At 37.0% G+C, this 17,610-nt stretch overlaps 1 protein-coding gene across 1 annotated transcript in view; it reads right to left on the bottom strand.

Moving 5' to 3' along the window:
* Positions 1–17,610, bottom strand: part of SPAG16 (sperm associated antigen 16) — a 379,392-nt gene that overhangs the window by 313,048 nt on the left and 48,734 nt on the right. Inside the window, exon 10 of the mRNA XM_063162650.1 lies at positions 11,142–11,272. Coding sequence (XP_063018720.1) covers positions 11,142–11,272 — 131 coding nt within the window. The remainder of the gene's footprint in view (positions 1–11,141; positions 11,273–17,610) is intronic.

Genomic DNA, 17,610 nt, shown 5'->3' with positions numbered 1-17,610 from the left:
TGGCAAGGACCATTCTACCATTTAGTATCAATTAGTGAAAAATCAAAATCAAGACAGTCTTTTGTCTCATTTGACAGAAGCAGTTTGTTACTCACCTCATCTGTCCTTACTTTGATGATAGAAAAATGTTAATAGGAATTTAATGATTTAGCTTAAGACTGAACTAAGAACTCCACAGATTTTCAAGTCTTAGCAATATCTACAACTGGAATGAAGTTTTCAGAATGTGCTGAGCATCCCCAGGGAAATGTAATCATTTTATCTGAGTCTCCATAGGAGAATTGGTCTCTTCTGCAGTATGGATGTTTGTTTATACACCTGCAGAGTGGCTGCTGAAAGCTGGATCTGAATTAGAATTTGGGCACTTACATGATACAGAAAGTTTGTCCCTGAAGTCACAGCCCCTGAAAATCTGAGCATTAGTGAAAATATTCAAGTAAGATTATTGCTGCCATACATCTGCTCCCTTTCACAGCTCTCAAATCCCTAGCTAGGGATCTCTTACTCCTTACCTGATATGCACAGAACAAAAAAACACAAACCAGTGTACTCTAATGATGCTGCTCACCAGTCCTAACTAATCATAACAGCAGCAATTAAAGTCTATCCAGTAAATAAACCCATAATCACAACTCACCACTGGCATGCATTTTCCATCAGCTCCTAAGGACTTGTTCCAGCACCAGGACACATCCTCCTCCTGGCATCCAGGGGGAATAGAACAGAAGCACCACTGCAGACAATGCCCAGCCCCTCGATTTTATGGCATCTCCATCAAAACCAAGAGTTAAGAGTCTATCACTGAATTCCTGGTACTGGTAGGCCATTCCAAGTTCTCCTGACTGTGGCAAGAAATAGGCATCCTGGCCTAAAATACTGCTAGAAAAATGGGCATCAGCTACAGAAGTGAAGCTACTGAAAAGTGTTTTTAAAGAAAGGCAGACATTGGCCAAGCACTCAGAATATACAGGATTCTCTACTTGATTTCTTGTTCAATTCTATTTGGAAGGTTTTTTGTGCTGGAAATTCTCCAGGGAGATCCTTCTGAAAGATTAGGAACTGAAATCACAAGTAGAGGAACATGCAGGGAATTGTGGTGTGCACAGGCCAACAAACCTCTAAAATTCAGCTTCAACATTTCAGGGGAAACCCACAGGAATTCACTCTCTTCCCATGAGGCTTGAACATGCTTTTAAGCATTTTGAAAACTTCACCTTTCAGACTGAGTTCAAATTTTACTTTTTCTGTCAGTCTTACTGGGTGCATAGCTCCAAGTGTGTCAACAGTGATGTTTTCAGAATTTACCATGAAGGAAATTTTGAAATCAGAATGGAATAAACAGGAAATCATCACTAAGAGGGTTGGTATTATTCTTGTATCTTTCACAGGTATTTCTCCTTATTGCTCTTTTATACTTAGGAACTTTTATTCAACAACGCAGCAAGTCTGCCCAAAATCTTTTCCTTCTGGACAGATGTGTAGTTACTCACTCAAACAAGAGTAAATACACCTACACTTTCTTCTTTAAATTTCTTATATTTATCTCGCTTTCCTTCAGAGACACTGCAGCTACTATAGTTCAAGTACTATGCTCATTTTAATTACTGAAAATCTCACTTAAAAATATTTATATAGCAAAAAATCTACAGAAGATTTTTTTAAAAACAACAGCTATTAACAGCCTGTAAGATAAAGCACTGATATGAGATTTCCCAAGCCACAGGGATTAGGAAATAGAGGTACACAAATGGAAACTGCCACCTTTATGCATCTCTGTGTTAGTGCTGTATCTCTAAATCTCTGCAACCATAAATACCCTAAACCCTCGGTGATTTTACATTTGGCTTATGGAACTGGTCTACAAATGAGTGGCAGTGATTTCAGGTTCTATTACTCCAGCCAGTACAGAATCATTAGAACAGCAGGTTTGTAATACATGCATAACTTTTCATAGGTCAGACTGAGAATAAGGGAAGACCACAAGCATTAATAAATCAGTTTACAATTTCTACAGGATAGCATCAAAGAATGAAAAGTGCTTAATGGTATTAATTGCAATGTATTAAATGCTTTGGCAAGTAAAATTCCTCATTAAAGCAAAGCTAGAGCAATCCTACATACTCCCTCTGATGACTTTTGATTATGCATTATTCTTGTATTTATGTAAGTTACTTCTATTTAGAATATATTTTTATTTGGCCTTATCTTATATTTTTATTATATTTCCTCTTCCTTTCTTTCTACCACAATATATTATTCCTGAACACTCTGATTCTCAGGAAAATCAGTCTACAATGGCCTTTCCCAGAAAACAAACCACTCATCCATGGGCTAATTGTACACATATCTTTTTATGACTACAAACTCAAACACTACAAACTCAACTTTTTTAAAAAAATCACTTTTCCCAAAGATATGTATTTCTTTACATGAAAAATTCATTGCCAAGTACTAGAAAATGTAAAAATTGGTGTATATGAAATCAAAACAAAACTTCTAACCATCCTAAACAAAAGTATTTGTTTCTTGACAAATAGTAAGTAGTTCTGAATGGGTTTAAAATATATAATGAAAATGTAAATGGATTTTAAGTTCACAAGAAAAATTCAGAGAACTGAATTCAATGAGGATCTTGTGGATAATTATTTAGAATTGTAGCAAAGTGAAAGAAGTGTCATGACACATTAGTCACCTTCTAGAAATCCTAAAGTTTAGCATTTCTCATTTCTAAAGAAAAAAAATCCCATTATATGAATTCCCCCCTGCTAATTAGTATCCTTTTAAAGTTCACAAGTATACTCCATTTCAAGAAAATCTCAACACCTTGTTCATACTTCATGAGATATATTTAAAAGCTGACTTATTTTTAAACTGTCTTTGGTTAGTGTATCAGCCCATGTGACAAGTGTCAAAACGATTTATTTTATTATTAATATATTACATCTGTTCAATATAGAATTACAGAATTATAGAATATCCTGAGTTGGAAGAGACCCACCAGGAATCCCCAGTCTAGGTCCTGGCCCTGCCCAGGACACCCCAACAGCCTCATCCTGTACCTGAGAGCATTTCTCATGTCCATTAAATATTGAGGTTTTAGTGCATTTGGAGCCCAGAATAGTCAGATCACCACAGGATGATTGCTTTCAGTTAAATACTTATCAGAAAATTACTAACCCAGTCTCATCAGCCCTCTTCTGTCCACAAACTATTGGGAAGAACCAGCAAAAGCCAAACAATTTAGCAGAGTGACAGTTGCCAGGCATCACACCTTTGGCTCTGTGGAGAATACACAAGAGCCTCAATAAAGTTATAACCATATCTTTTTACTATCTTTTCTTTTGCAAACAAGCACTTCTGCAAAATCTGCTCAATAACTATGAAGATAGCTAATAAAAAGAAAATATATTATATTCTTTCCCTCTGTTGACCCTGCCTAAAAATAGTCCTTTTTTTCTGGTAAAGATGCTTGTTCACTAATAAAATTACAGATACCCAGCTCTTCTCATGAGTGCACCATAACTACACAACATGCCTTGAGATTGTCCTTCAGATTATTGCTGCTATGGTTTCCAAGTGCCTGTTCCTGCCAAGGCCTTCCCTCAGGAGCCATCCCTGGTGGCCAGAGCTGCAGTCAGACCTAATGAAAAACAAAAAGGCTTCTAAAGACTCTGAGAGCCCAAAGCTATAGAGATGAACAGGAAGGAATGTCACAGACATGTTTCATGAAAAGTCCTTTCCTTGGGATTTTTTCTCCTGAGAAGCTGAGAGGCCTCAGGAACAAAATGTAAACATTGATTATCTGCTGCTGTGGAATGCAACAGGTGCATCTGTGATTGGTCTCATGTGGTTGTTTCTAATTAATGGCCAATCACAGCCCAGCTGTCCAGACCGTCTCGGTCAGTCACAAACCTTTGTTATCATTCTTTTCTATTCTTAGCTGGCCTTCTGATGAAATCCTTTCTTCTATTCTTTTAGTATAGCTTTAATATATCATGAAATAACATATCAGCTTTCTGAAAAATGGAGTCAACATTCTCATCTCTTCCCTGGTCTTGGGGCCCCTGTGAACACCACCACAAAGGAACATTTAGGAAAGGTGGAGCCAAGGGAACCATTCACTTCCCCTCTGATTGCTGTATTAGATGGGAAAAGCTCCAAAGGAGGGTGAGAGAGTTGGAGCCAGGAGCTCTGCATTCCTCCTGCCAGGGCAGCAAGGCCTCCCAGAGCTTATCCAAGTGTGAGCCACACAGTTCTCACTGATTATTCACGGAGAACTCACTTTTCCTCTCTATTAAACTGCATTACAGGGAGCTAAACTGCTTCTGACATTTTCCTCTTGAGTGCTCCCTCCACATAAACTGTGTCCAAGCTGTTGTAGAGCTGCACAATAAGTCTGTGGAACAATCCCTCCATTACAACATGGGCCTTAATGCAGACAGAAATTAACTTAATTTGTATAGAAAACAGTGCTACTCTGCCATGGAGGGTTAAAGCACTCAAGTGTGACTTGGAAGACATGAATTTAATTTCTGGATCTTCCACTTGGGCAATCTAGCAGGAATAATTTCACAACAGGATAATGCTGTCTCACAGGACTGCTGGGCACATAAGGACATGCATGAGGCTGGCAGGGCACACGCAAATTGTCACCACGATATTTTAGGAAAAATCCCTTTGCCAGGATTTCTTCTCCTGGGAAGCTGAGAAGCCTCAGAAAAGAATGAAAAAAATAATTTATCTGATTCCTTGGGAATGTGGTCTGAAGATTCTTTACCAACAGGTGAATGTTTAATTGAATCTATGTGAATTGTTATTAATTAATGACCAATCACCATCAGCTGTGTTGGACTCTGAGGAATCAGTCATGAGCTTTCATTATCATTCTTGTTTGGCCTTCTGATGTATCCTTTCTCTAGAGTTTAGTATAGTTTTAGTAGAGCATTTCTATAATATAATTATAATATCATATAATTGTAATACAACTGTAATATAAGTGTTATGTAATTGTAATGTAATATAGTATAGTATGATGTGATATGATATGATCAATGTGATATAATATAATATGATATAATATGATATATATAATATGATATATAAATATAATATGATATATATATATAATATGATATAGATATGATATCATATCATATCAGCCTTCTGAGAACTTGGATTCAGATTCTCATCTCTCACCTCATCCTGGCGACTTCACAAACACCACACACAAATATTCTTCCCAACCTCTGTAAGTGATGTGGAGTGTACCCACACTTGCAGGCTTTAGGGTTATTTATCACTTTTTCTTTGCAGAAGGGTGAGAATTTCATGTGCAGTTTAAACACATATTCATGCTACTCATAAAGGCCAGTCATGGGGGGGAAAAAAGGCATTAATTGCAAGAATTTTTCAAAGGAAAGTACTTGAATTTGCTATATGGCAAAGAGAGAGAGATATAAAATTTATTAATAACATTAATTTGATGGTAAAAGACTTGACAGGTTTATCTGGGAAAGTTAAATGTTTAAAACATCATGAAAAACCCTTACTGCAAGTGTACAGACTGATCTGTCAAAGTGATCCAAGCTGAGCTGCTGGGTTTTGTCCCTTGTGCCATGGAAAATGCACTAAGTGACTTGTTAATTTTACATTTAACCAGCTCTAACACTACTCTCTTAACTATATTCAAAGGCTGATCAAATGGAGAGATGAAAATAAAACATGAGAATCAGAGATTTCTTGTCATATATAGAAGGAGATAAAGATTAACCCAGGCTTCCACTCATATTGCTTTTGTTTTTGAAAAGACACACAATTTGAATAGTTCAAAAGAGGCTAAATTGAGTCTTTGAATATTTCAGCACACATAAAAATCCAATTCTGCAACTCTACCCTTCTTCAGCAGATGTGAAAATTAACAGCATAAATACACTTGTGAGTATTATTAGACTTAATTGAATTTATACATACTAATGTGTGTGTTTATGGGCACCTTTTAGCACCCTCCCTTCAATATCTGTGCACACTGATGGATGAGATCTGCCCCTGAGCCCTCTCTTCTCCTGGCTGAGCAGCCCCAGCTCTCTCTGATTTTCCTCACATGAGAGATGCCTGTATGTAATATTCCTTTAAAAGCAGGTATAATTTCTGTAGGAAAATTAAGCAGCAGCTCATGTTGCTAATGCAAATCTCCAATTCACTCTGGCTACTCATGCAAGAAATCGGCATATGATGGCACAATTAAAAAGTTTTACTGTTAATGGAAAAATGTAATTTAATTAAAAAAAAATCTTTCCTAATTCCCTAGGAGGCAAGAAGAGGGTTTAAATAATTAGTAAGGATTTTTTTTTACCTCAGTAAACTCTTCAACAGGAAATTTCCTCATGGATTTTGGACTTTGAACCCTCTTTCCTCCCTTGTGTTACACAAAGGACACAAAGATCCATATGACTGATCACCTCTTGGTAGACAGACCCTATTTTGCTTGGCATTGCTCAGAGAGAGAAGAAAATGACATTACTTCCCCAGCTCTAAGGCAACAGAGAGATGGAAACAAATGGGCAGAACACAGGAAAAAAGGAGCCAACATTTGTCAGCTTGACAGGCAGCAGTCTCAGCAAACCATCAGGGTGGCTGTTGTCAGAACTCTGCAGGCATCACAGGGAAGGAAATCAAGGGTAGTGACAAGACAGACCATGGCAAAGCTGCTCTGAGATGTTCATGCAGAGCTCTTGGCAAAGAGGAGCGGCAACAAAAAGAACCACCAAGATGTTTGCTTAAAAATCAGCTGTGCTACTTCTGCTACTTTGTTTACACACAACACAATTTCAATGTCCTGCTCTTCCCACAAGTAGATCTTACTTAACTCTAGAACTCTAAGAAAGCTAAAGTCTGAGAATAAAAAAGAAAACAGGCAGTTATGTCTAGAAAGGACCAAAACATAGTCCAGAGCAAGTGTGACATCTGACCAACAGAACAAAACACCTTGTTCTTCCCACACTGTGTGTGAAAAAAACTCACTTAAAACATATTTAAATTAACACACACACTGTGTGTGAAACTCCCTGTGCCTCCCCACCTTACCAAGTAAATGGAAAACTTCACTTTTATCTAATGCAAGTGGAACTCTCAAAGTCAGTGCACAACAACACCACCCATTCTGCAGCAGAACTTCAGGCTATAATCTAATTCCAACAAATTTCCTCATGCCAACACTCAAAGGATTCTCTGCCCTGCAGAGCTGGCTCCTCTGTGTGATGTGGATCTGCATCTGTGTGCATATATGTGCTCAGCTGTTAAGGAGAAAAAGTGGGAAATATGAACTCTGCTCCTCTGAAAAGGTTCCAGGGTTCTGCAGTGCTTTCCTACCTTCATCTCTTGGCACAAGGCTCTACAAGACTGTACCTTTAATTTCAGTTACACAATTTTATGCCACAAGTCAATTTGCATGGTTCCCAAGGAGATAAGTTTTTAAAATCTTCTCTGGAATCTACTGATAAAAATAGGGGAAACCAGTCTAGTAAGATATAATGATGAATTAGACCCAATTGAAAAGTTATCTTTATTTCCTGGGCCAATCAGGAAATGTGAGATAATCACTAAACATTTTGTATTTGCTTTTCTTTACTATTATCTCCACCTTCCTATTTTTACTGTGCCTAGGCAGAGCATTAGAGCATTGCTCTAGGAAGCACTGTGCTTACTAGAACAATTTTCTATCTTTTTATTTTACAAAATGTCACAAAAGGATAAAGGATTTGAGAACATCAGGTTACATGTAAATAAGAACAATATACATTTCCTATTTATGCCTGTACACTAGTAGGTAAAACATGCATTTAAAATATAGAATCACAGAATCTCTAAGGGAAAGGGGAATGGGGAAAGGGGGAAAAGGAAAGGGGAAAAGGAGTAAAGGGGAAAAGGACCAAAACAGCCTAGATGATTACTGCTTATTTTTCAGCTTCCTCTTGGGTAGTCATCTCTCCACCTTAATTCCTGGCATTTTCCTGGTTTCCAACTGTGCTAAACATTAAAAAATTGCCCTGAATACTGTTATTGTGGGCACCTTTCTTTTCCCAAGTGAAGACAAGATAAACCATGACAGATGTAGCATTGCATGTGGTGACTGCAGAGGTAATTTTTGGGGAAGCAATACAAAAGCTTCAAGCAAAGATGCAGAAAGCCAGTGAGAAGAAAGTGGACAAGTAAGATTAAGGAAGATCCTTTAGTCACTGTAGTTCTTAGTACTGTCCTTGTAGGCACAGTAAGATTCAGCAGGATATTTAAAAAGACACTGGAGCAATGTGGATTTAATGCAGAAAAGGAATGCCTGTGAGATGATTTGAGAAGTGGGAATCATTCAGCTTAGCAGCAAATAAACATGGTTTCCCAAGGGATTTCTCCTCCCCCTTCACTAAGATTCATTTCAATGAATACTGATGAAGGTCTGAAGAACTAATGTATGTGAGCTTGTGCAAAATGTGAATTTGGATTTGCAGGTGCTCCAGTTTCTATGGAAATGTAGAAGAACCCAGTAACACCCATACACAAACCAGATTCTGTTCTGCCCTTTTGATAAACTGGTTCTGGTGAGAAAAATCTGGTCTTATAAGTCAAGAGAATGTTTTCCATCTATTCTATAAACTACAAGAAAAACTTAATTTTCATCTAGTGCATATGAATTTCCCCTTGTGTCTGTAAAATCAGATGTACAATTATAATTACTAGAAAAACATTTAGTGAATGTTTGGAATTTCTTTAGATAGGCTATTTTTATTTAATTCCCTACACAAATAATTTAATCTAAGTCATTCTTCTCTGAAAAATATTGATTTATGCATTTAATAACCTCTTGGAAAACTAGATTCAGAACTGAATAGCTGCAGTGCCAAACTAAAAATCCAAGCTCTGTGTGCATTACCTGTGTGCCATGGGGTTGGATCCTACAGCATCTAATAAGGTATGAGCTCAATTTGCAGCTCTTACCCCATAAATTTGCAATTTCTCTTTTCTCTGAGTTCTCAATCACCTGCAGCCAACAGGATCCTAAAACTGACCCTTTCTTCAACAGAGATCTGATCTCTTGGAACAGTCCTGGGAGCCTCAGGACTTGCTGAGTCTGTTAGTCCTATGTCAAATTTGCTTGAAATTGAGGAAGGTGTTCAAAAAATTACTGTAGGAAATGTTGTCAAAAAAAGGCAAAGCAGGCTGCTATAGAGCCTTTAGCAGTACCAAGAAAAAAAAGAGTCTCTCTTTTCCAGCACTTGCAAAGGCTGATTTTAAGTAGCAGTATACATATAGGAAATAATTTTTGTTCATTTAAATGCTTTAAGGGCTGTTTTCAGATATAGATACACATGTAGTAACTACACCCCCTTCAATGTACACAGAGACTTTTTTAAGCAAATGGAGAAGGTTCAGTTGCTTTGTTTATAGTTTTTCAAGCACATCCTACAATTCTTTTGTTCTTTACCTTATTATAAATGATCACATTTCTTAAAAGAAGAATTTCAGTGAATTTCAGAGCATTATCCCAGACTCTCACTTTCTTTAAAGGAACATTATTTACATGAAAGTCAACATCATATTTGCAGTATACAAAACTAAACACACATCCTCTCTGGCAGGTTTCTTTCAGTATAGTTGTTGTTTCTCCAAGCAAGTTCTAAAGTGTTTCCAAATAAGTTTAAGGACATCCAATTTACTTTTACTTTAGAAAATTACTTGCTGAAGTGGCACTGTATCCTTAAGGTGTGATATCCAATTATAAATTGCAAAGAATACTTACAATTTCTCAGCACATTAAGTATCTCTAGCAATAATGAGAAACACTGCATAGAAGGATCTACAGAAATGATATAAAAATATAATTCAAGAAAGAGAAAGAAAACAAGGAATAGTCTTACATGACCATATTTACCTGCTGCTGTTCAGCTACAAAATAATGGAAAAATTTTGTTATACCAGAGCTTCTAAGACTTAATTACATATAAAATACTTCTAGATTCACAAGTATTTTGTAACAACATTCAGAAGTACTTTGCAACTCAAACCTGGCTTTCTCTACAGATAAAGGCAGACTTTTAACAAGGAAATGATGACTTGAGCCTGTGATACACCAACAGCTTGTGCTGCTGCAGCCTTGAAGAGCCACAGCTGGATGCTTACCCACCTGATCCACTGAAAATCTTGCCCAGTGTGGAAGTGTCTTCCTTCTCCAGACTGCTTTTATTTCTGGTTTGTATTTTTTTAAACACACACTATTCTTGAACCTGTGTCCTTCAGATAAGCCTAAGAACCCACTGATATTTGGGTGGATTTGCTACAGGCTCCTCTGAGCAGCAGCACCGAGACACCAGCTGCAAGCTCTCCTTCATGCTTAGACCAATATGACAATGTCATTTGGGAGAAACTTATGCAAACCAGACAGAAACCCAAAACTGAGCATCTGGGAGCCCAAGCAGAATGCTGTTGATGGAGGCCAAAGCTCAGAGCAGTGTGGTGGTTATTTACTGCAAAATGTGGGCAGTTACCAAAGCAACTGTAAGTGACCTTTGCATTATAAGTATTAAATGTATAAAGATTTTTTAATTAATTTAAAAACATATTCACACCTAGTCAATGTAACAGAATTGTCAGAACTTTACTATGAACTTTTACTTTTTTTTTTTTTAATATTTTTAGGTTCATTCTTCCTCAGCTGCAGCTAGCAAGCCCTGAAATGTCATTGCTTACAAGCCAATCTAAATTTAAACTCTTCTGATTTTTGACCCAGAGGTATAAACTACAATCAAATACAAATTGCAAAAATATTCCGTGCTATAATTCAGTTTTGTGGAACCAGAGTTTACAGTCATTTCTGGTTTCTGTTTTTTTACCTACTAACCAAATCCCACTCTTCCTACATAAAAGATAAATCTCAGTCTGTAAAGTTCTGCCCAGGTGTTTTACTGTACTTATACTCCCACTGCATTTCATGATCAGTTTTCCCACTCTGTTATCCTTCAGAGAGGAAGTCCCCTGAGTGCTGCCAGTAATTTTTCAGATATTTACTTACACTAAACGTTTCTCAATGACCTGTTGAAAAATAAAACTCCACATGTACATAATAAAATTAATGTACTGCTCAGGGTTCCTACCAGCTCACTGCGAGGTCGTGCACTTTCAAAATGCTGCTCAGCTGATACTGTCCAGATTTCTGGGGCTGAGTCTGTTCTTTAGCATGCTCAAAGGACAGGGTTCCTTCAGCATCAACAGGGAACTCTGAATCCTGCAGAAAAACAAAATTATCAAATTCCCAGAAATGCTGCATAACTTCACACACTGTATTATTTATATTACTATTTCGAAAAAACAAATGTATCTTATTTTTCCACTCTTTTTTCTCTTCTATCCAATTTTCATAATTTTTTACATCACTGTTGTCCTGATTTTATTAATTTTGACACATACTGTTAAAGCTGACTGCAAGCAGAATAACTGAACACTAATAATTAGTTCTTTTCAAATTATATTCCTACTATTTAAGATAACTGGCCTGACATAAAGTATAGGACAAGAACTTGGAAGGAAGATTTTTATCAAACCCCTCAGGAAGATTACAAGCATGGGCTATTTTCCATTTTTCCATGGCCTATTTGTTTTCTGTACCTGTTTTCCATGGGAGGTTAGCTCCACGAGCTGCATCCAGAGGCAAGGCTGCTGTATTCTTCAAAAGACCTTTCTTATAAATATAATGTCAATAAAAAGTCAAAATATGTGTAGCTAATTTACAGCCTCATTTTCCATTGCTGTGGTTTAAGGTATTTCCTAAGATTAATCAGCAGACTGGGAGATTTACTACTAGCTCTAATTAACCAAGCTAAATAGCTTTATTAAAAATAGATTGTCATTAAAGAATGCAACGAGGGTAACTGTGCACAATATATTTTAAGGACTGCACCAGCCATTACAAAACCACTTTCCAAGACACCACAGTTTGCTGAAGACCTGCAACATTTTAAAACATCCTGCTGTGAGCAGCTTTAAAGGAGACTGAAATCACTGTACTCTTTAAAATGCCCATCAAACACTAAGATTAAGGAGGGAATAAAATCACTGTGTTTTAATCTGAAAGCACACACACACAGCAGGGATAACCACTAAGTCTTTTTAGTATTTGTTTGCACCAAGCTCGATAGCAGCCATCCTGTTTGCTGATAATTTGCAGCAGTGAGCATAAAGCAAATTTCACAACTACAAAGCAGCACAAGAATATCTGTTTGTCTTCAGTTTCAGAAGCTCCACACCCTCTCCTACAAGGGTGTATTAACACAAGCCAAACTTATGAAAATCACTAAGCTAATGACTTAATGATCAGTCTGAGCACATCTATTCCAGAACCAAGACCTGGAAGATATTTTTCAGTGAACTGTGGCTTCAATCACAGACACAGCCTAACAAAAGCACTCCAAAATCCATGGAGCAGTAGGGACTTTCAATATGGACTAATATCAGACAACTGTTAATTCTCTGACTGGGGAGAAACACAGAATCTGGAAATCATGGTGATGCCTTGTGAAGGCTGACCTAGAGCAGAGGCCAGACAGAGTTAAAGAATAAAGCAGGGATTTATTAAAAGGCCTCAATAGATGCACCTTGGGCAGCACAAGAGTCCAGCCAGGGCTACACCCAAGATGAACCAAAAATGGTCACAAAATGGACACCTGGTCATGGGGTCTCTCGCTTTTATAAGTTCTGGGCCATCTGCATATTGGGGTTAATTCTCCAATTACAGCTCCAGCCCATGCAGTCCCATCCTTCTTGTTTTTCTCTCTTCAGTCCATGTTTTTATGCTCTTGGGCCTGAGATTTGGATCATTTGGCCTTGGTCCCCAGCTGGAGAAGGAATTGTTTTGTCTCCCTGGTCTGTGAGGAGAGCTCACCATCCCCTAATATGAAGCCCAGACCCAAACACTGAAGCAGCACAGAATCTGAAAAATATAAAAGCTAAAACCTGAGGCATCAATGGAGAGCAAATGAGCAGTCATCCTTTGCTTAACATAGATACTAGCAAGATACCTACTTTTGCAAAAAAACCAAAAGTAATAAATCTGCAATGTTCAGAATTGGGAAATAAATGTGTCAAGTACAAGTACATAAAGAATAAAGTAATCTGGCATTGTTAATGCAGCAAGGAATGTGGTTTTGGCTAAAGTTCCACATTTTTATACAACTGCATATCATGTTCTGACTGTGTCTCAGCCATAATATTCTTTAAAATCTCTGAATCTAAGTCAAGAAAAATCTACAGATTTTTCCAAATTTAGGAATAATTACAATAAGTCTGCTGTATTTATTCTACACACACACTAAACTGAGTTAAGATATTATCTAAAGGTAAGTATAGTCCCAACATGTGTCAGTGCAACTCTTGGAAGCTTTCTGTACTCCTTGTCTTACAAAGTTCTACCTTTCAAGATTTACAAATTTGAACAACTCTGATTATAACGTAACAAAGGCATAAAATCAGCATGCTTTTTGCAAATTGTTTCATTCACTTTCTGGAACACAAACAACTAGTAAATGCTACCAGACTTCCTCATTTCAGAGTGAAACAAGCCTAGGAAAGGCAAGGCTCTCTGAATAGAAGTGACAGAAGGTCTTGCATTTTTCAGTACAAGAAAATCCCCAGATACTGCTTCAGGAGATAGTGCTGTAAATGATTGCTGTAACATTTAAAAGTACAGTAAAGAGAGAATAATATAAAAAATATTAGGGTTTTTGTAACTCCATTGTAAGTATCTGAAATATTTCTGAAACTGGAGCCTTTGCACCCTTTGCAGTGCTAATCCTGTATTCTACTAGAGCAGGAGATTTGCCCTCTGCTGAGATAATTCATACCTATGGTTCCATTGGCATGAACAGTGGGATCACTTGTTATGGCCAGATGAAATGCTGATTTCAGTAGCTCCCCAGCAGGTAAAAGTCAGAGTGTGACTTTTTTCCCCAGACACAAATATTTCTCACTGTGGAATAAATGGGGTATTTTTATCCTAAAAACTTGCTACAATAGTACTAACTGTTCAATAATGCTTGCATGAAGAGATCTCCTCTCCCCTGATAAATTTTGCCAATCAAGTTTCATTATTTAATCCTTATTCTATTATTTCCAATTGCTAAATCGTAAGGGTAAAAGAGACTCCATTACACAAGTTGAGACTTTGCATAACAAGGCTTGTGAAACTTTTACAGGCATTAACTGCAAACTCTGATGTTCCTTCAGCATGGGCAAGGGTCATGTGCAAGCCAAAATTCAGGAGAACATCCTGAGTGCTAAGGAGCCAAAGCAATATACTGTGGTTTTGTGCACTCCTTTATCTGCTAGCTACAAGACATTTGTACTGTGACAAAAATAAAAACCTAGCAAGCTTCTCTCTCACATCCATATAAAATAGGAATTAATGCTCTTCCTGCCTTGACATTAAACACCCTTTTACAGTCACCAAAGGCAAGGGACAGAACATTCAAAAGAATGTCCTAGGAAGAATATGAACCAAAACCGTCCTGAATGCCTGTCCTCAGTCACTGACAAGGGTAAATGGTACCTGTCCCTTCCACAGTACACTCTCTCTCTTACCTAAAATCACAGGCGCAACAATCAGCCCCTCACTAAAAGTTGCCATAGCTCTTGGGACATTTACACACAGTATTTCCACAGCTGATTAAATATCAGAAGACAGAAGGCTACAGAAGTCAGGATTGTGTGAAGTCATAAAGGCATTTCATACCTTAGGACCTCACAGGTTCACGTACAAAAAACAAACCAGAAGAGAAGAGCTTGCCTTTCTTTTGTCTGTTTGGGATTTTTTTAGTTGCCTTTTTTTTTCCCTTTTAGTTTAAGAGCCTGAACCATAAGAGGATTCATTGATTTACCCCAGATCAAGCTGAAATTCTCTAGGACAGCTAATAAACTGAACTCTCTTCTGAGTCTCAAACCATTCCTTAATTTCCTCTTATAAGATAAAAACCTTGTTTTGATGCAAACTGTCATGAATTAAGAAAATTTACCCTTAAAGCTATTAGAAATATCTCTTTTCTGTCCTGAATTTTTCCAGTAAGACTGCCTTTACTCTTCCAACAGCAGGGCTCTTCAGAGCAAGACTACACTTTCCTTTTTCCTCCAGAAAGACACAAGAGACTCATTTGTCAAAACATACAGAAGGCAATGAATAGATAAGTGGAACTGATCTAAATCATCTCAGAGCTGAGAAAAATGTAGTAGAGTTTAATAGAAAACATCCAAATCAGTTTGTCTAAATCACAGCTTGGCCTTGTCTATATCATTATTACAGGTAGTGTTGAGTTTCTCCTTACTCAGATGTTAAAAATTGAAGTCAATTGAGGAAGCACCTTCACTCTGTAACCAGGAACAAGCTCAAACCTTGCTACTTTAATTCTGACAGAAAATAGAGCGATCTTAAGTGAGGCAAAGCCCATCAGACGGCAAATTAGTGATCACTGCCTTTCAGTGAGGGAGGAGTAGGTGCAACCTTTTCTTCTTGCAAAAATTAATGACCATTATCATCAGCAGTTCCAATCTGAAAGCTGTCAAGGTCATTCCAAGACTGCAGTTCAGACATGCACAAGGAGCACAGTCACAGGTGCTGCTGGATCCATGCATTCAATTTAAAAAGCAAATAATATATATCCTTTCAGAAATGTGAAGTAATGAAAATGAAATTCTTCTTAGGGCACAGCTACTGTCTATGTCCAAGACTCAGCAAGACAAGTCTAACTTTAGTTAACACTAAATATATTCAAGGAAATATTCTATTCTCAATTCTCACCCAAGAATCAGCATTGTCTCTGTTTTTCTGTACTTATAAATGAGTCCTGAACTAACCACTGATAGCTATACTGACATACAACTGAAATTCTCTTTTTATTCAAAGTTACAGAGAATTTTAATAATTGTTCACTTATTTTTCCTGATAAATCTGATAGACATACATTATGGAGAACGTATTTTGTCTATTTTCATTTTAAAACTGAAATTAATTTAAAATTGAAATTTCCATATTTTAGTTTTTAAATACCAAAGCAGTCTCATGGAAACCAGTAGGTGTACTCAGAAGCTACTTATTACATGTACAGTTTTGACAACAGGGCTTGAGTTTTACAGTCATTTTTGGTCCCAACTTTCAAAACAATTTAAGGATTGCTAAGAATCCATAAATTCAAAATGTGCACATAAACAAAGCACTCTTAAAAAAGAAACATATAAATAAGAATGAAAATACTCTTGGCTGCAATTGCTGACAATGAATGAAACTTGCTTCCCTGACCACCAAAAATAAAATATATCAAATAAGTAAAAACACCTTAAGAGCAAACTAGAGTTTGAGATTTTCAAACCCCATTTTACTTTTTGTTGGCTATACTAAAAATTGTTTAAAGTTTCAAAGTAAATGAAAAAAGATTCATTTCTGAATGAATGTTCCTGTTTCTCTCTTTCCTGTGAAGAAAACCCTGACAGTCTGTTCTCTGAGGAGCTCAGTTTTGCAGCACTACAGGTAGGCAGACTCAGAAGGAACCAAATGTTAAGCAGGAAAGTGTTAAACTAACATTAAAAAGCTTTGCTGCAAGAGTGACAAAAATTTGACATCTAATATAGTAGCTGAGCATGATTATACTTTGTTTTCATATTTTTGTAATTGAAGGGACAGGGTATCCTTTTCTAGCAAAGTACAAAGAAATGCAAGTATTTAGTGCACCCACTGAGCATAATGCAGCAGTGAAATAGTCAGTAGGCACTGTTAAATACTAAAACAACTCAACTTCAAAATGCTCCAGTGTCTATAGCAACCACAATACAACACATTTGCACATTATTTTACTATGCTAATCATGACCACAATTATTTTATAAACATCTGAAATGTAAGGAAAGGAACTTGAAAGCAATAGCAGGAGAGTGTAGTAAAACTTTTACTGCCTGCTCCATCTTGCTTGGCTTGCTAATAAAAACCATAAAACTCAGCTACAAAGGTTGTGGCCACATAATTCCTCCTTATTCAGTTTATAATGCTGACATTTTTTTCCTTTTTTAATAAAATAAACATGAAGATACTCTGTAATAGGCAGTAAAAGCCAGATTAATTAAAAAAGCAATGGTAAAACTGGTTCAGTCTTCAAATGCAGGGCTAGCGTAGCTCTTCAGACAGTTTGTGAACTGGTGCTAACAGTAAATTTGCACTTGAAATTGCTCCTGACAATGTCAGTTTTAAGGCTCTGCCACATCAAGTCAAGGCATTGCCTCTGCAATAAAAAACTAGAAAGTTCCACTACTCAATGTCTAACCCTGCCACAGACACTCCATCACTTTTGGACTAGAGCTCTCATTAGCACTCATTGATAAATATACTGCAATTATTTTCTACTATCAAAAGGATAAACTTCAAGCTCCTGCACTTCACTGGTTTTGTTTCTTTTACTGCAGCTATTAAAACCAGATTTGATTAGCCAGATATGATTAATAATCAGAGAGGTTTGAAAAAGTAAGAAGAGAGCAATTATTCAAAGATCCATCACTGAAACACAATAGCTTTCTTCCAGTCTTCAGCACCAGG

This window comes from Melospiza melodia, chromosome 8 (genome assembly GCF_035770615.1).
Source record: "Melospiza melodia melodia isolate bMelMel2 chromosome 8, bMelMel2.pri, whole genome shotgun sequence".
Taxonomy (NCBI): Eukaryota; Metazoa; Chordata; class Aves; order Passeriformes; family Passerellidae; genus Melospiza; species Melospiza melodia.
Note: the sequence above shows the minus strand (reverse complement) of the source record. Positions and strands in the feature narration are given on the sequence as shown.